At 35.9% G+C, this 20,686-nt stretch overlaps 1 protein-coding gene across 2 annotated transcripts in view; it reads left to right on the plus strand.

Moving 5' to 3' along the window:
* The first annotated feature begins 8,576 nt into the window (after positions 1-8,576).
* The window catches only part of LOC111143310 (leptin receptor), a 68,687-nt gene continuing 56,577 nt past the window's right edge, over positions 8,577-20,686 (plus strand). The window contains exons 1-3 of one of the 2 annotated variants that reach the window (XM_022496963.1): positions 8,577-8,824; positions 14,233-14,562; positions 16,888-17,011. In XM_022496963.1, coding sequence (XP_022352671.1) covers positions 8,785-8,824; positions 14,233-14,562; positions 16,888-17,011 — 494 coding nt within the window. In that variant the 5' untranslated portion in view covers positions 8,577-8,784. The remainder of the gene's footprint in view (positions 8,825-14,232; positions 14,563-16,887; positions 17,012-20,686) is intronic. The other variant, XM_022496962.1, reaches the window with a different exon arrangement.

The raw sequence follows: 20,686 nt of genomic DNA on the forward strand, positions 1-20,686 counted from the left end.
TCTATCAGCGTGTTCCATTTTGCAAACTTTATGCTGGCTCTTTATATGTTCTTCCCATAAGACGTCAACATAAGGTTTTCAGACATTGCTCAGGGCTCCTTTCCCTTCCTCAAATGGTCTTTAAATAGTTTGTTGCCCGAAATATTGATGGGTTAAAATTGCCCAGTCTATCATGAGGAAAGCGCCCCAGTTTGTCCGTATGCAATCAATGACAACTTGATCACAGCTGCTACTGGGCTATCGGTAATTGTGAGATAACATCGATTTTAACAAAGATCTTGATGTCAGAGATGTTAACATTTTGTGAACCTTAAAATGGAAGAAATACAGCAGTACTCTCTTCTTTTGTGTTTCTTGGAGTTCAACTAAAATATCACCTCTGTGAACCTTTTCGTTGGCCGCTAGGACTTTGTTAGTAGCTATTTTCTCTGAAATCTCATAGCCCTCTATTTAGTTAAAAGGACTTAGTAAGAATTTTACATGAAAATAATCCACGCACATGGTTACAAAAACCTATTGCAATCAAAAAAATCTCACCCCCTGCCCCATACCTTCTCCGTGCTGACCTTGGGAACAACTAACTTGAACCATTGCTGGTTTTGTTTCCTAGACCTGTGGCTTCCTCTGAAGGGCTGGGTAATGTGCTTATACTGACTTCTTTTCATTTATCAACCATAAGCAGCATCCTAGAAGAGAATTTAGCTTACTAGCTTTGCCTTCTTTCTTTCTCTATTCCTGCATATAATTATACCAATTTCCTGAGCTTCTTAATTGATTACATTTGTAATTCCCTCCACACTTTCTGTCCCATTCACTACAGGTAGATCCTCTGACTCCCTCCATCATCAGGTTGGGATATTTCACCCTTTGCCTTCCCATTCTCTCTCCTTATACAATCATACCGCCCAAGTTTTGAGAAGTGTATAGTGAGACTATTGTTAATATTCCACATTTAGTATTGTAATTAATTGAATCTTTCATTTTTGTTTATTGTTGAACCAAAAAGTTGAAAAATCTATAAAGAGCATTAATGTTATTATGACCATAACTATCATTCACTGCAGAATCAAAAAGTGTCATTTCATTTAATATGACTCCTTAGCCACCCAAAGGAAAATATTCTTGGAATCAAGGTTAAGGGATTCTTCCATCTTTCAAATGGAGTCTTTAATTCTGCACTTGGCCAAAATTATGCCATATATGCAGCACCTGGCTGGCTCAGTCCATAGAGCATGGGACCTTTGAGTTTGGGGTCTTGACTTCAACCCCATGTTGGGTATACTTAAAAAAAAAGTATGCCATATTTTATTTTGGTTCATATTTAGATCAGGACTCTCCATAAAGCTTTTTTAAATTAACTTTATTTTTTCTTGTTGGGAGAAGGTAGGTGGGCCTTCTTCATTATATCTTTAATTTTTTAGGTTTTTATCCAATCTTCTTGATTTTTTTGGGATCAGTTTCATTCTTCTTTTTGTCGACCATGAACTCATATTCTTATTTGGTCTAGTGGCTTCAATTTTGAAATACGACTTCCTTTTTTCCCTTGTGCTATTCTGTGGGTTCTGTTTTTGTTTTTGTTTTTTGTTTTTGTCACATTTTTGCAGCTTCAGAATCATATTACCCATTGAGTTACCTCCATTCCTGCCTCCCCTCTGGTCATTTCCTTTCAGGGGTCAGCTGCTATCTGGACTGGTCATTCTCAAGCCTGTGGAGCCATCAGCTGAGTTGTAGTTCTGCTTTCCTGAATCCTGAATCCCTGAATCCCTCTTTCTTGGTTTACTTCTCATTTGGCTAGAATACCTTGTAAAATTCCTTCTGAGAAAGAGATTTATAGAATATAAATTTTCTAAGTCATTGTGTTATTGAAAATATATTTGCTTTGCTCTGATACTTGCTTGACTGGCTAATAGAATTTTCCACTGTAAATAATTTTCCATCAGTCATCACTGGATTATCTTCTGGTATTCATTGTTTGGGTATAAAACCTTTGCTTCCATTCTCTTTCTCATTCCTTTAGAGATTTTTTTCTTCTCTGGAAATGTTTCCTGTCTTCTGTTCTTTGCTCTTCTGTAATTTCTTAGTGATATGCTTAGCAGTGGATATTTTTTCCGTTCTTACTCCTTGGACTTGGTACACTTTTTTTTTTTTTTCCTTCAGTTTGAAAACTTGTATCTCTTATCACCTCTGGAAAAGTTTTTCATTTTATTTCATTGATCATTTTCTCTTTATTCTCTTTTTCTGGAACTACTGCTGTTTGGATATGGATCATTTGACCTTTTTCTTTAAGCATTTCTTTTTTCTTTTTTCCTTTTGGGGAGGAATTAATTATGCAAAAGTGTTTTCTAACATTTCAATTGAAAATGTTTTTGCAACTGTGCTTACGATTTTCTAAAGCTCTTTCTTCTGATGATGATTACTTTGTCAGAGCACTCTTTGAATTTATGGGTGCAGCGTCTTCTGAAAATGTCCTTGAAGATACTCATGAACATTTATTAAAGCTATTTTTCCTCCTCTGAGTTATCTATGTCCCCTGTGGTAGGTTTTCTTTTTTTTTTCCCCCCTCTTTTTACAAAATTTTTTCATTATGCTGAAGTCTTCATGTCTTAGTTCATGTCTTCATTCAACATGGCTGTTAAGGGGAAAAATATGAAGAATGTGAATTGTGTGCATATGGGCGGTGTTTGTCAACTGGTAGGCTTTATTCTAGGCACTTGAGTGGGGAGCTGCCTTTATCAGAACATGTAAGTTCTTTACCATGTTCATGTCAAGTCTATACTGAAAGCCCAAGTTCTCCTCAAGTACCTTGTACTTTTTAATTCCTTTAATATGTAGGAGTGTATGTAACAATTTTTTAATTCTTTTTGGCTATTTGACATCTTTGGATATTTTATCTATGTTTGGGGATTTCCCTACCTTATAAATCCCTATTTTCCCAAGTTTCCTGGCTGCCTAAATGTAGACTGTGAACTAGGCTGCATCAGTGAGAGACATTCATGCCAAATCTTATATCAGAAGTGTGGGATATGGAAGAACAGATGAGCTCAGAGGAACTCAGAGGTAGTAGTCTTTGAGGTTTCAGTCATAACATGCAATGTCTTAGCATGGTAGCGGGGTTATCTTTTCTAGAGAAATTTACATGGGATTTTGGGTGAGATTCTTGACTGTGTGCTTTATTAGTCAAGTTCTCTGGCTCTCACTGAGGTTCTATGAGGTACCCAATAATTTTACTATTTATTTTCCTGTTTAAACTAGCCAGAGTTGTTTCTCTTGTTGTAAATCATGTCTTAGTTCATGTCTTCATTCAACATGGCTGTTAAGGGGAAAAATATGAAGAATGTGAATTAAAATATGAAAAATATGAAGAATGAAGAATGTGAAGAACTCTTGACAGTTACAGGGAGTTAGATTTGGCTGCTGTGAATTGTTCATGAGGGGATAAAGAAAGTCAGATATTACATATACAGACTAAAACTGTCTCTCCTTTTGGCCCCATATCACTCTGCCCTTTACCATTTGGAACATCTCCAGGGTTTTGCTAAGTAAATTTGTTTCTTCATTGATGACAGTTCCTTCCCCAAATATCCTGTGTGGTCACTTCCTTCATTCTACTTCATTGATCCTTGCTTCATCTTCCAGAAATTTGTTTAAATCTCTCTTTTGCTGCTGCTCCCTTCTCATTCTGTGTTCTATTGGTTAATAATGATTTATTTTACTGTAATACTAGAGACATCTCAGGAGTAAGAGAAGATCAGTTTATTTGTTTAGTTTGTTATCTTGAATGTGAAGTCCCATGGTACTTTACCCAATATTGGTATTATGAAACTTTGATATATAAAAAAGTCATAAAATAATGTTACTTATTAAAAATAACAAGTTAAAATTAATGATTTATTATTGATTTTTATATTTCTAGTCCTTCATATGGTAACTTATATTTTACCAAATATTTAGCTAATAATTAAATGAGTTAACTTACATATAGATTTTTAAATTACTTTGTAGGTAAGATGCCTATTCTGACTCACCTTTGTTGAGTTTATGGTACCTACGTCTCTGAATCACAGTTTATCCCTCTGTATTTTCAAGGAATTAATTTGCAACAAGATTACATAATTAGAGCCACATCAGGAATTAAAACACTTGAAATTAAGTTTTCAAAGTGACAAATGCTTATACCAAAATGATGAAAGGGTTTAAAAAAAATTTTAAAATAATTTACGTCTTTAACAGCTACTTGATGGGAAGGAATAGCATCACCAATTTCTGCCCTAAATGAAGAAATAAAAGTAAACATACTTAAAATGACAAGATTAGTAGAGATAGACCAGGCTATATTTATTTTGACATTTGAAGAAATAGGGTTTTTCATTTATATTTGGATAAAAGACTTAAATGGTGTTAAGTGAAAAATGGGCGCCTGTCTAGGAGAAAGTAAAAGCAAGAATTAGTGGCAGATGGCGCTCATCAAGGCAACAAAGTTGTCAGAACTGCTTTTCCTACTCATAAACTTTTCTACAAACCTAGAGACTTTGTGAGATCATTGGAGCAAGTTGTAAATAATTTCCTTTCTTCCACTCAAACACTAATTGAGACCATTCTCCTTTATATTTAAGTAGAATTTGATACATAAAGATACACAAAAAGTTTTCTATGATAGAAGTTGAAGTCTGATTTTTGTTCTGAAAACCCATAATATTATAATTCAGGAGAATATAGTTTTTTATTTCTCCTTTCGTTTGAAGTTTATAATAATAACTCCAGAGTCAGTGACATGTATAATATGCTTACTCTGGTGTTTTATGAAAATTGAATTACTGACCACAGATCTAGATGTTATGGGTGGGTCATTTAGATCAATCTATGAATGCATCTTTGTATATTTTGTGAAGATTTCAAATAAAACACATTATTTTTCTTAACTGTCAACATAGAATGACTATATTCCAGAGGGAACGTTAGGCAGTATTATCTCTAACTCCTCATAGCTTGATGTCTATCAGTGGCTCAATTTATAGGAGTATACTTACAGAGGACTGCAGTTTATTTATCTAAATCAGGAACTCTAAATCGGGAAGCTTTAGATGAATTTAGATGAATTTCAGAGTTTGTTAACCCCCTGAAATTATAGCCCTAATTTTGGGTGTACGTGTCTCCTCCTGGCAGTTGGTACCTTGCTCTTACCAAATTCTCAACAATAGCCATATTTATTTATTTTTTAAAAAGATTTTATTTATTTGTTTGAGAGAGTGAGGGGGAGGGGCAAAAGGAGACGAAGAGAGAATCCCAAGCAGACTCTGCTGTGAAGCTCTATGTGGGGCTTGATCTCACAACCCTGAGATCATGATCTGAGTTAAAATCAAGAGTCTGACGCTTAACCAACTGAGCCACCCAGATGTCCCAACAAGATCCATATTTAAAAATGGTTAAGGGGGTACCTGGCTACAGTCAGTTTGTTCTCTGTATTTGAAAGTCTGATTCTGCTTTCTGTTTGTTTATTCATTTGTTTTGGGTTTTTTCTAGGTTCCACATATAAGTGAAATCACATGGTATTTGTCTTTCTCAGTTTGACTTATTACACCTAGTATCTATGTTGTCCATCCATGTTGTCACAAATGGCAAGATCTCATCCTTTTTTATGGCTGTATAATATTCTCTCTCTCTCTCTCTTTCTCTCTCTCTGTGTGTGTGTGTGTGTGTGTGTGTGTGTATCACATCTTTGTTACCCACATAATGCATCTTTTGAAGATTGTTGTTATTTTCTTGGTATGATGCCACCAGGCTATTTTGAAGAATATTCAAGAGTCATATCATGCCATTCCTTCATTCACTCATTCATTCATTTAATATATAGAAAGCACCCAGTAGGTGAGAGGCAGCCTTCTATGGGTGAAGGATATAATGATGAAAAAGAAACAGTAAAAAAAAAAAAAAAAAAGTCTTGGTTTAGGGGAGTCTACATTCTAGTGGGGAGAGTTAGACAATAAGCAAGAAAAACAAGAAGTCATATTCACATTAGATAGTGTGAAGAAATCAGGAGAAAATTCAGCAGAACAGCAGGTATGGCATGTTTGGGTGGGGAAGGTGTTGAACTATTAGGTGGGCTAGCAGGGAAGGCTCTGAGAAGGTGACTTGAACAAAGGAAGAGCAGTAGTTGATGAGATCAGAGGGGCAGTTGAGATCCAGGACCTTGTAGTTCTGTGTAGGACTGAGACTTGTACTCAGAATGAAAAGGCAAGTACTATAGTGTTTGGGGCAAGACAGACATGATCTAGATCACTCTGGCTGCTGCCTTGCGAATAGACTGAACTGAGGCGTAAGGGCAACAGAAGGGAGACAAGGTAGGAGGTGCTTCTGACTGTCGGGGAAGAGAGGGTGGTGGCTTAGAATAGGGTCTCGGCAGTGGAGGGGCTGAGGAACTGTTGAATTGTGAAGTTCCCATGAAACTCTGGTACGGTTAGGATGCTCATGAGGATGTTACCGGTTTTGAAGTTATTCAGGCAAAAATTTCTTTCTGTTCTTAGTGTTAGGATTATTTGAACATTTTCCCTAAGCTGTTGGTTTCATTTTAGTGTAAAAGCACTCTGAATATATGATTGAACAATTTGATCAGAAGAAAGTATAAAGGAAATTAATAGTTCATCTTTAAAAAGTGAATTCAACTTAATGGCATTTTGTATATTACACTTACTTTGGTCATCTTACCATTAGTTTTCGCTTTGCTTGATTTTTTTTCCTCACAGCTTAAAAACTTCTGCCTTTTTTTCTTTTTTTCCCCGGTATTATTTGTGCTTCCGTAAACTTCTTTGTATATTCCTTTCTGGTTCAATGTAGGGTCATATAAATATTTGTCTCATTGAGTCTATATAAGGGGCCATATTTTACACCATCTTCAAGGTTGCATCTATGTCCTTTTCATTGTTGTGCTTGTTTCTCTGTTATGTAAGAGTGAAACCTGCCTGCAAGAATTCAAACCATAAGAATAATTTGTGTTTTGCATGGAACATTAAATAAAAGAATGCTTGTCTTATATAAGCAAGAACAACTGAGCTGTTTGGTCATTTGACTCAGAAGATCAGTTGAGTTAAAAGTGAGTCAAATCAATTGTTGGCCTGAATTATTTGCCACCAATTGGTTCATTCAAAACACTTAGTCTAATGATATGTTGTATCTGTGACACATCCTGATTATGAAACTTGTTCTTAGGTTTATTTTAAGAGAGATTTTTTAAAAGTTTTGAATTTAAATTCCAGTTAGTTAACAGTGTAATAATTAGTTTCGGGTATAGAATGTAGTGATACAATACTTCCATACTGTAGCCCGTGCTCATCACAGCAAGTGCCCTCCTTAATCCCCATCAGTTATTTCATCCATCCCCCCAGCAACCTCCCCTTAGGAGAAAATTTTGTATCACAAACAGGTATCAAAAAATTCATATGATTAGATATTGAGGAGTCCAAAGACCGACCGAATGGATGTTTAGAAGTCCTAAAGACACGTTGTGATATCCATGTATAAGGAATCAAACTTCTGATGAAAACTGAGAGGCTGAAAAACAAATTTATCAGAGAGCTGATATGTTTATGCTCATCCCTTCTCTTCCCGAGCGTCATTAAGTCATGAACTAAACAAACGTGTTTTCCTGTTTACTCATCACATGGTGCCAATTTGCAGATGTGACTTATGAGACATGTTTCTCACTTCATATTTTATAATATTCTTTGTGGTAAAGCTGTGAGTTCCGTTTTAAAATAAAATCTCTCAGAATCATGGGAAGCTCTGAAAGGGATTATAGAGCTCATCCGTCAGGGCGATTTATATACAAGGAACCTGAGGTCTAGAGTGTCGAAGTCCCAAGTCCCACAGCTGATTAGTTGGAGAGTCTAGATCAACATTCAAGACTCCTGACACCTAATTCAGAGCTTTTTACCTCAGATTAACTTTCTGTAGTGAGCTGAATCCCCAGTTTGAGGTAACAAAAAACACTGGAACAACAAAAACGTTTAGGCTTTCATTACGAGTCAAAGCCCAGTATATTAAAATTATGCTGCCAATCTAATTCATGATGTCCTAGTACAAATAATCTTATTCATGATGTATTTCAAATTGAGTAGACTTCATGGGAAAGCTTATCTCTTGAATTCAGCCTATGATTTGGATATATTAAGCCATCAACCTTTCCTTAGATTACTCTGATAACTCTCCAATGTGAGTATTACTGCATCTGCAAAAAAACACCAGGGGTTTCCAAAAGTATACAGGGTAATTTACTTCTCTTTATTGGAAATAAATATACAGTCATTACCTATGCTATAACTGTTTGGCTTTGTAGTATTACAGTGAATGTAATGGCTTTAGAAAATAAGAGAAATTTAAGAGTTGAGTATGAAAAAAATTAATGTTCAATGGTGTACGTATTGAATCAACCTTATGAACACTTTCGTTTAGTTAAAAATTTGGTCTTATCCTATGATGCCCGGTTTGTCATGGCATAAAGGAATATTAAAAAATTTTTGAATATACTGTATGTGAATATGTGGCTAATATTATATTTTAAGCATGTGCACGGGAATGAATCTATAATGTCTAGCTCTACTTTAATGTGAGACACTTCTCTGATATTGATGCATCGTATTATAGAGGATTAAAATTTAAAGACTTATTCATAATCCTTTTCATTTTATATTTCCCCAGACAACTTGTAGAGATCGATGTCGGGTGTTTTTGTGTGTTGTATGTTATTTGTTTTAGATGTACTGTTTTTCAGGTCTACTTCTCTGAAGTAAGATGACTTGTCAAAAATTCTGTGTGGCTTTGTTACATTGGGGTAAGTAATTTGCTTTTTAAATCTCCACATATAAGAGATTTTGCCCTTAGAGATGCTGTTTCTTTTTTTGGCTAGCAGAATGTCCCCTGTCTGCGTTAGAAATTCTCATGCTCATGATTAAAAATACAAACCAAACCAAAGTGTAAGGGTGAAAATGAAAAAATCCTTCCCAATCTCCTGGGCACAACCTGACGTGTAACTTTCCAGAACTGTAACACACAAACACACACAATTTGTATCTATGGTTGTGAAAATAGAATTGGTCTCTATTGTTCTGTTATTCTTTTTCTGCTTAATAGTTTTTCAGTTTATCATGACAACTTTTTTTTTTTTTTTACTGAGTACTTACTGATATGCTTATTCATTTAATGGTTGCATAGCAATGAACTTATGACTATACCTTAAATTATTAATTTACTAGACCAATTCCCCATTGGTAGACATTTCTTTATCTGTTACAAATAATGCTGCATTGAAATCCATGCATATATCTTTGTATATTTGGGAGGATATTCCTGTTGATTAATTATTAAAGAGGAATTTCTATGTTAAATAGTATGCACATTTAAAAATTTGGTAGGTACTGTGAAATCTTCTCTGCAAAGCCTTGAACCATTTGCAGTACCAACATAAATACATGAATCCTATCCCATGGTATTTCTGTTAAAGATGTATATTATCATTCTTCTACCTTTTTGCCCCATCAAATACGGAAAACATGGCATCTCATTTCAGTTTTATTTACTCGATTATTTGTGAGGTTGAGCACTATTTATAGGCCATTTATATTTCTTTTTTTTTTAAGATTTTATTTATTTATTTGATAGAGATCACAAGTAGGCAGAAAGGTAGGCAGAGAGAGAGGAGGAAGCAGGCTCCCTGCTGAGTAGAGAGCCCCTTGCGGGACTTGATCCCAGGACCCCAGGATCATGACCCGAGCTGAAGGCAGAGGCCCTAACCCTCTGAGCCACCCAGGCGCCCCATCCATTTTATTTCTTATGCAAGTTTCTAAATCATGTACTTTGACCATTTTGTTGCTGGGTTTTATCTTCATACATTTTCAGAATTTCTAAAATATCACTGATATTCAGCACTGTATTAGTCAGTGTTCTCCAGAGAAAGAAAACCAGGAGGATTTATAGAGCAAGATAAAGAGATTTATTATAAAGACCTGGCTCACAAGATGGTGGAGCTTGGGAAGTCCCATGACCTTTGGTTGGTCAGCTGGAGAGCCAGGAGAGCTGATGGGATATGTTCCAGTCTGGATACTGACAGGCTTGAGACCCAAGAAGAGCTGATGATCAGTTTGAGTCCAAAGGAAGGAAAAGACTGAAGTCAGTCAGGCAGCTAGATTTCCCTCTACTTCAGCCTTTTTGTTTTATTCAAGTTTCCAACTGATCCATAAGGCCCATCCATGTTTCCATGGTAGGGAGGGCAATCTGTTTTTCTCATTTTACTGATTCAAATGTTCAGTTTATCCACAACATCCTCACAGACACTCCCAAACTTTTTCACCAAATGACTGAGCACCCAGTAGCCCTAGACAAGTTGACACATTACCTTAATCATCACAAGCCCTTAACCATTTATTATGTTTTGCAGATTTTTTTTCTTCCTGCCCACTGTTTGCTACTTTGTTTTCTTTTATAATACAGAAAATTTATTTATGCACACTAACATCCTTATACATGTATAGAAACATGATATGGTCACACTTGAATGTTTTAATTTAGTAAATATAGCATTATTAGGTTATAAATGTATAATATCAGATGTTAGTGAAAACTAATTCTCTGTACCAAGGAGCAATTTACTTGGTGATAATATGTAAAATATATCGCTATGACACAAAATAATGGATTTATTCTTAAGTGGAAGGGAGATGCCATTTTAAATGCTATTTTACATTATAACTCCAGTAGACAATGACAAGTATTATGTTCTAAGGGGATATTGTCAAGTGGTGGTGTTTATGTTGAACACTTCCATCTTGAATATCACCAGAAGACTTAAATGTATACTAGTCTTCCTTCTATCCACTGCAGGAGTATCCTCAAGTGAAAGCTCACAGATAATTTTTTAATGTCATGATTTTAACTATTATAAATCATAGTATGCTTCTGTTTGAAATTAGTCACCCATTGCCAATGACTTTTTTAAAAAATTTTATTTATTTATTTGAGAGAGAGAGAGAGAGAAAGAACATGAGTGGGAGAAGCAGACTCCCCGCTGAGCACCAAGCCCAAGGCCTGGGTCCGTCCCAGGAGCTGGATCATGACTTGAGCAGAAAGCAGGCACTAAGCAAATGGGCCACCCAGGCGCCCGGCCCACCAATGACTTTTGAACACAGTATTCTCTGACTTGTTTCTTACTGCATTCTAGAGATATTTTGATTAAAAAAAAAAAAAAAACCAAAAAACTCAAATCATCTAATTTAGGCTGTGTTCCAAGTTTTTTAAAACTAAAGTCAGGCTGGGGCGCCTGGGTGCCTCAGTCAAACATCTGCCTTCAGCTCAGGTCATGATCCCAGAGTCATGGGATCAAACCCTGCATCAGACTCCTTGATGAGCAAGGAACCTGCTTCTCCCTCTCTGTCTACTGCTTCTCCTGCTTGTGCTCTTTCTCTGTCAAGTAAATAAATAAAATCTTTAAAAAAATTAAAGTCAAGCTTTTTTTAAACAAAACCCATTTTAGCTGGCAACCATATTGGGAGCTTGTCCAGCTGTCCACCTGTGTGTTCTAAGCATCTCCTTGGCTAATCCAATCTGAAGGTGCTCTTCTAAGCTTCTCTCCAAGTTTTCTTCATGCATACTGTTCTTTCTTCTTGTAGCCATTTATAGATTTATAGAAAATACCCATAATAACTCCACTGTTAACAGATTTCAGAAAACCTATACTACAAGGGACTATCAAAAAGTAACAACATACTCATTCTCTCCCCAATGAGAGAATTCACTAATTTTTATTAGGCTCCATTCAATGTGTTTCATATTCGCTTTCCAAAAGGTTTGTTGTTTGATGAAGTTTTTTGAATCAGGAGAGTTCTTGGGATGTTGTTACCATGATAACATATGTCTTCAGATGCAAATTCTGGATTCCTGGCTGTTTAGGGCTCATCTGGAGGGAAAGAAATATTATTTGCAAAAGAAGCGTGTAAAATAGAACCATCTTTTAATTAAACTGATTCAATAGTTGCTATGTCTATGACGTTTATTATTACATTTTAAATTTCAAATACTTCTTTGAGGATTTTGGACTCATTCAATTCAGCCAACTGAATATTCCATGTGCAGCTAGAAAATGTGCTTTTAGTTAATACCAACAAATATTCATAGTTTTGTAAAACCAAAGAAATAATCTGTTTTTATTGACATGTGCTAATTTCAGAAACATGTTAGAAAGATGAAGTCCAAAGGAACACAGTTGTAATGAAGAGTCACTTTTGGTGAAGTTATGTTACCTAATTGTTATCAGTGTGGGCAAAATGTTAGTCATGTTGGTCATCTTCGCTTTAATTTTTGCATCTGATACCTTTTTATGTTAGTTCACTTTTATGGAAAAGTTTAGAAATCAAACTTTAACAGTCACTACCTATATATTATTTAGATATTTTTACATATATTACTTTAATAATTTAAAGCTTTTTTGGTGAACTGGTTTTTAAAAAAATTGTAATTTTCTTACATTTTTACATTTACCCTAATTCTTCAAAATTCTCATTCCATGCAAATCCATGCAAAATTCTCAGAATTCTCATTCTGCATTGGTTTGTATGTGAAGCAACACAGCTGTTGAATTATATGAGTAACTTGTAAAAGAAAGAATTATTGAGAATTAATTATTATTTTATTTTCAAACAATTACTGATTAAAAAAACAAGTACCACTCCAGAATTTTTTGGGTATGAGATTATATAATTATTCTTAATTTTTATATGTCTAAAAATTGAGAATTGTCTTTAACCAGCAATGGAATTTTTCTATCTTTGTGCATTGATTCTTGGAGAGTGCATTAAAGACATGTCTTAGACAATGTCCTATATCTGAGGATATAGGACATTGTCTAGGGTAGATTCAAGAGATCATCCAGCTGTTCTGATGCTGAAGATAAATTCTTCTAAAAACACTCATAGTGCTAACATTTTGGTAATATTTTCTTTAAGAAATATTAAAATAACACTTTAATATTTGTTTATATATATAAATTGCACATCCAGATATTTCCCACTTATACTGGAAGCTCATTAGAATTTTTTTTTTTTAAGTGCTCAACATCACTTGGCATCAGGGAAACACAAATCAAAACCACAGGGAGATACCACCTCACACCAGTCAGGATGGCTAAAGTCAGGAAGCAACAGGTGTTGGCCAGAATGCGGAGAAAGGGGAACCCTCTTACCTTGTTAGTGGGAATGCAAGCTGGTACAGCCACTCTGGAAAACAGTATGGAGGTTCCTTAAAAAGTTGAAAATAGAGCTACCCTACAACCCAGCAATTGCGCTACTGAGTATTTACCCCAAAGATACAAATGTAGTGATCCGAAGGGGCACATGCACCCGAATGTTTATAGCAGCAATGTCCACAATAGCCAAACTACGGAAAGAGCCTAGATGTCCATCAGCAGATGAATGGATAAAGAAGATGTGGTATATACATACAATGGAATATCAGCCATCAAAAAACACAAAATCTTGCCATTTTCAATGACATGGATGGAATTAGAGAGTATTATGCTAAACGAATTAAGTCAAACAGAGAAAGACAATTATCCTATGATCTCACTGATATGAGGAATTTGAGAAACAAGACAGATGATCATAAGGGAAAGGAGGGAAAAATGAAACAAGATAAAACCAGAGAGGGAGACAAACCATAAGAGACTCTTCATCTCAAGAAACAAACTGAGGTTTGGTGGAGTGGAGGAGAGTGGGAAGGATGGGGTGGCTGGGGACAGACACTAGGGAAGGTATGTGCTATGGTGAGCACTATGAATTGTGTAAGACTGATGAATCACAGACCTGTACCCCTGAACCAAATAATACATTATATGTTAATATAAAAAAAAGAATAATTTTTTAAGAAAAAGTGATTGAAATATTTAGCTATAATTTTTTCATTAAAATGTAAATATAGAAGGCTAGATTAATCAGCATTTGAAAATGCTCCATTTGAAGTATTTGAATTCAATTTTCAAAGCAATTTTCAGATTTCCAAGAAGAGGTGCTAAAGGGTGAAGTTATCTCAGTAAATTAATGTACCCTTCGAAGTATCACACATTGTATAATGGAAGCCCAGAGCTCTGCATTAGGCACGGACTGAGCACTACATGGTTTAATCTCAGGTATTTCCTATTTATGTCTTAATCAAAATGACGAATTGTTTTTCTGTGTGTCTTTAATATCCTAACAGAATTTATTTATTTGACAACTGCACTTAACTTGGCATATCCAATTACTCCCTGGAGATTTAAGCTGTCTTGCATGCCACCAAATACAACTTACGACTTCCTCTTGCCAACTGGAATCTCCAAGAACACTTCCAATCTGAATGAACATTATGAGGCAGTTGTCAAAGCTAAATTGAATTTGAGTACTACCTACTTTTCTAACTTATCTTCCAAAACAACTTTCTACTGTTGCTTTTGGAGCAAGGAAGATAAAAACTGTTCTGTACATGCAGACAACATTGATGGGAAGGACTTTGTTTCAACAGTGAATTCTTTAGTTTTTCAACAAATAGGTAAGTATATTAATGTTCCAAGCATTACCTATTAACTGTGTGGTTTTTTTTTTAATATTTTATTTATTTATTTGACAGAGAGAGAGCATAAGCAGGCAGAGTGGCTAGCAAAGGGAGAGGAAGAAACAGGCTCCTGGAAGAGCAGGGAGCCCTATGTGGGGCTGGAGCCCAATGTGGGGCTCGATCCCAGGACCCTGGGATCATGACTGGAGCTGAAGGCAGTTGCTTAACCAAGCCACCCAGATGTTCCCCTAGTAACTGTTTAAAACAAAATGTTTTCCTTCTCTGAAACCTGTATGAAGAAATGTAATATAGATGGGATTCTTATACATATCATCATTTTGTATTAGTAATAATATTATGATTAATCATGTGACCAAACTAATGAACCCCAAATTATTTTATATTTTATAAAAATACAATGAGGGGACTCTTTTTTCCTATAAATCTATTACTTGCAATCTTCTAAATTTGCTTTAAAATAGAAAACGCACACCTTATTTTGTTGAATAGATAAAATATTCAAAATATTCAACTGTTGGGGGCACCTGGGTGGCTCAGTTGGTTAAGCGTCTACCTTCAGCTCAGGTCATGATCTCAGGATCCTGGAATTGAGCTCCACATTGGGCTCCTTGCTTAGTGGGGAGTCTGCTTCTCTACTCCCTCTGCTTTTCCCCAACCCCTGGTTTGTGTTCTCTCTCTATCTCTAATAAATAAAATCTTTTAAAAATATTCAACTGTTGAATTAGTTAAATTTTAAAACACTTATGAATAATATTTGTTCAAGCAAGGAATCTCTCAGTAGCCAATTACATATTTTAAATCAAGGGGGTTTTGTTGTTTAAGTATAATGCATACTGAATGTAGCTAGCGTAATAATTCTGCATCTGAAAATCAAAACCACAAAGTTATTTCCAAGCCTTCTGGAAAAGCTAACAGAGCAGCGTCAATTAAATCAGTATACAGAGACCTATAGTATGAAAATAGAGGCACACATAAGTATAACACTCCTATAAAGGGTTAATCAGAATTTCTCAATGTCAACATTATTAACATTTTGGGCCAGACAATTCTTGGTTATGGGGGGCTGTTCTGTGTATTGTAGGATGTTTAGTAACATCCCTGGCTTCTGCCTATTAGATGCAAGTAGCTCCTTCCCCCAAACATATCTCCAAATACTGCCAGATGCCCCTGAGGGCCAAATTGTCCTTGGTTGAGCATCACTGATTAGATGGTAGAAACACTCCAGTTCATTGAAATCAGTGCAGGAGTAAGAACAAAGCATAAATATACAATAAAATCAGAGTTTTAAAACAAGTTAGTAGTTATAGCTCCTAGTGTCTCCAAATGAGTCGATGGCCATTAATTAATAAAATTCATTTGATTTTAAATGAGGCATATATATTTTTTAATTCATAGGGGAACTTAGCTATTTGGCAATTATTAAATATACCAAGAGTGAACTTAATAAGGCACGGTCTTTGTGATGAGCTTTGATCAAAAAGTGTTAGTACTTTCTTCAGTTTTCAAGAGGAATGATTATGATGCTGTAGATTTAAATTTTACACATAAATAAAGCTTCCATAACCAGTTGCTTCTTAGTGAGTTTAACTAAAATTGGTAGGTTAAGTGGCAATTGCTGAGGATTTCAACAGGTGGTTCTATCAGGCATGCTGTTTACTTCTTAAGGGCTCAGCAGTGTTGTAAAATCCCGACCAGCTACAAATCCTTCAGGTTTGGGGAAATATGTTAGCGTTGTCTTGGGTTAGCCATTATTTGTAGTTGTTGCTACTCTTGCTTTTTAAATTACAAATCACCAATAATTTATTTCCAGGTGAGTTTTCCAGTGCACAGTGAAGTATATTTGCATCAGTTGTATTTGGAGCCTATGATATTACAATAACAAGAATTCAAGACATGAATCATGGTTCACATGTGAATCACTGTGCTTTTAGTGCTAAAGCAGACTCAGAAATACTGCTCCAATTTGCTTGTCCCTTGATATTGAATATTTTTTTTTCCTCTTCGAAAGTGAGCATGAACTGAGCTAGGTGAGGTCTTTTGTCCTGCTTAAGCAGTTGAAGATTTGGAAAAAAAAAAAAAAGTTTGAGAATTTAACTCTGTTACTTACCTAAAAAGAAACTGGGGACCTCGGGGGCTAAGTGACTTAGGTAGATACATACCACTGGTTAGAGCCGGTTCTTTTTCTCTCTGAATAGGTAATGGAAGTTGTATCAGAACACTGGTAAATTTAATTTAGTTCTTCTCTTTCACGGAGTTGTTCTGAATGTTTTTCAGATTTAATGTAGTTTATTTTTAATTCAGGTGCAAACTGGAACATACAGTGCTGGATGAAAGAGGACTTGAAATTATTCATCTGTTATATGGAGTCATTATTTAAGAATCCTTTCAAGACTTATGACCTTAAGGTCCATCTTTTATATGTTCTGTAAGTGCTAAATAAATTAATTTGGAAATTTCTACGATACAATTTTTTTTAATGCAAGAGCTTCCATATACAGAAGTGGATTATGAAAACTCTCCTCTCCCTACATTTCCTTTTGTATGTATGTCCATTTCTAGAGGGCAGTTTTATGTATTTTTCATGCAATATTAGTCTCTATTAGGTTTCCTCTTTGCTCCTCCTGTTGATTAAGGTAGCAATTATGGATGGGCGTGTATTCTGCAAGAAGGATGAACTCAGTTCAGGGCTCTTAGATATTTGAGTGCCAGGGGAAAACTTGTTATACATTTCTTTTTCAAGCAGATTCTTTTCTCCTCTTTGATCATTTTATTAGCTTAGAAATGTAAGTGTTCAATATTTATTTGTGCAGGGTAGAGAGTCAAGATGATGGTTTTAAATAGCCATACACTTATGATTCCAGCAAAGACATCATTCAAGTTTCCTAATAACTTCAGTGACAATACGTATCATTTCTAGATGAATTTTAGCTCTTTAAAAATTTTTCCTAATTTGTTCTTTTCTGTGACGCTTAAGGAGAAGGACACTAATTCCCTTCAGTTCTACAGTTTTGAGGGCATACCGTTGAGAGGCAATGTGCTAGAAACTTTGTATATAAACATGAGTCAGATAGGAAGTGGAATAGTGGTTACCAGGGACTAGGGATGGGGGCAATGGCGAGTTCCTGTTTAATGTACAGAATTTCAGTTTGGGAAGGTGAGAAGAGTTCTGAAGCTGGATGGTGGTGATGATTATTGGACAATGTGAATGTACTACTGTTACTGAACTGTACACTCAGAATGGAAAATTTTATGTTATGTATATTTTAAATAAAATAATTATATTAATTATATATTTAAAAAATCATTTTAAGTTAAAATAATTTATTTTTTTAATTTAAACTCAGTTTGCCAATATGTAGTATACCCTTATAAATTAAAATAATTAAAAGAGAAATTTAAAGATGTTAAAAAGGAAAGAAGGGTTATGCTGTCTGTCTCAGAGTCATCACAGACTACTGTTGGGGCAGATTCGCACATGGCTTCAGTTGGAGTAGTTACTCTTGTATGTTGTTTAGGAATGTACGTGAAACCACGGGAGCACAAGGTTGTTGTGGAAGCCTTAGGTGGGGATGGCTAGTGCAGCTGAATTCTAGATGACTCTGAAAGCCTGCTAGCCCCTGTTTCTTTGGGTAGTTCTCATTAGGGACAACATTCTGAATGGGACTGCCCGATTGGTGAGAAGGTGCCCCCAGCTGCCAGTGTTTGAGCTGTACAAAATGTTAGATTTTCCAGACAATTGCTGGGCAGCCAGGAAACCTAGATTCATGTTCACAACAGAAATGACTGCGCTATGGATCTCTAGAGGCGAACAAAGTAACGGGTTGTAAAGTGGGAAAGGTTGGAGTAGTAATTGGTGATGGACAGCCAAGGGTGGACATTAAAAGGACAGGAAAGAATGAGCTTGTTTCTAGTCTATAGATTATGACCCAGCAGGGAAAGAAAGGTTGAAGATATGGTGGAAGAGAATCCATTGAAGATCTATGACAAAGAGTGAGTATTTAAATAAGTAAGTTCCAGGAAGAGAGCACAGATGGAAGGTTGGTCTTAAAATGAAGGAGGCTCACTTCAACTTTGAGTAATGAGGAAAGAAAGGAAACCCTCTTTTGGTTGAAGATATATTTGAAGTTTAGAGCAGAAAATTTCCTACTTTTTTGAGCAAAGTAGATTGTGGTTCAGAGAAGAGAATTCCTTTGCAATGTAGCACATTCCTGCGATGACCTAAATGTTTTGGATGGTAATCAGAAACTCTGGGTGCTTACTCAAGAGAATTTCAAACGTTATCAGCAGGGTGGGGCAGTGTGCTTGTTGTTAAAGCTCTGTGACTATCTGTAAGGATTTAAATTTTATTATGTATAGATTATATTTACATCTAGAGTTCTGCATTTTCAGGAAAAGATATATCTGAGTTTATCAGAATATTACAAAGTTGCATAGTAACTTGGCTACAGCTATGAATTTTCGTTTCACTTCACTCAGCCAAGTAGTCACTGGTCTATTCATATAGATTGTCAGATCCAGGAAAATGAAAAAATTATGATAAATTAACTAGATTTTTAACTTGCTCATATGATGAATTTAGCAGATTGTTTTGACCTGCTATTATTATTATTATTACTTTATTTTTAGCGATGGAGAGAGAGAAGTTGGAGGAAGGGCAGAGGGAGAGAGAGAGAGAATCTTAAACAGGCTCCCTACCCAGCATGGAGCCTGACTCAGGGCTCCCTCTCACAGCCCTGAGATCATGACCTGAACTGAAATCAAGAGTCAGGTGCTTAACTGCCTGAGACACCCAGGCATCCTGAACTGCTTTTATTTTGAACTCAGGCTTCTAAAAATATCAGTACAGGAAAACTTATCATAATTGCATGCAGTTTGAGAAATATTGTGGGGTTGTGGCATTCCCCCTCCCACATTAATTGTTCTCTCCTTTATACAATTTGGTTAATATGTCCATTTTACCCATTGTTACATGCTGTTTCTATCTTGAATTCTGTTGTGTGCATCTTTGGGCACTATATCTCCAAATAATTTAAATAAGACTTTTCAGATTAGAAGGAAGAGTTAGTCAGTATAATGAACAAGACCTCCATGGGAGAGAAAATCCATAAGGGTGGTTTCTGTAAGAAAAGATTTTAAATCAAAATCCCCTTCTCCAGACGTTAGAGAATCCTTGGAAGAAATCTTTCAAATGCTTCTATGTGTAAATAAGTATGTTTCTTAAAGGAACTAAAACCCAATGTTTATAAGGGGTTTAAAGCCCTATAAATATGTCCCTTAAGGGAAAGCATTGTTTGAGCTCAGATATTAATGTTTGTAGAGAATCCAAAGGAGAGATACCATAGAAATGTGCTATTTTCAACTGCTTTAGGACATTTTATCTTTGACATGGAAGAGAAATCCTTTTCTTCCTTCATGAGATGTTTACTGTGTGCACCAGCCCCTGAGCTGAGTGTGGGCAACCACGCTGAACAGCTCAGACACAGCCCTTGCCCTCCTGGAGCTAACAGTGAAGATGAGGAACATAATAAAGTTTGAAAACATGGTGAAATAAACACAGGGACTTGTGAAAACACGTAGAGACAGGCACTAGAAGTATCTGCCTGGATTACGAGGGGGACACAGGATGAACCAGGTAGAGTGAGGAGCATTTGCAAGGTCCCAAATTCACATCTGGTCATTTGGGGACATGAAAAGGTAAGTATGGTTGCGTTATCAAGTTGGAGAATGGTGAGAAATGGAGGTGGATGAATAAGGGTCATCCAAAGAGTTTGGGCTTCTGTAACTGCTAACACCTCGTTTACTCTGTCTCTTTACTATTCCCTATCATGATTTCCATGTCCATATGGATGACCTTCAACTTCTTGAAGGCTTTACTTTCCCTATTCTTGCTTCTTCACCCCATCTGGTTCACCCATTCTTGTGGACTTGCTCCAGACCTTGCCATTACTGGTAACTGTGCTCTGTTTGTATTTCAGAGTCAAGCACCTCACTCTCTGACCATCTCCCCCTCCTCCTCCTCACCTTAGCCTTCTTCCCTCTATTGCCTCAATGTCTGGAATAATTCTCCATGTTTCTTGGCTCTGCCTTCTGAATTTCTTTT

This window comes from Enhydra lutris, unplaced genomic scaffold (assembly GCF_002288905.1).
Source record: "Enhydra lutris kenyoni isolate GAN:26980312 unplaced genomic scaffold, ASM228890v2 scaffoldscaffold9, whole genome shotgun sequence".
In the NCBI taxonomy this organism is placed as follows: Eukaryota; Metazoa; Chordata; class Mammalia; order Carnivora; family Mustelidae; genus Enhydra; species Enhydra lutris.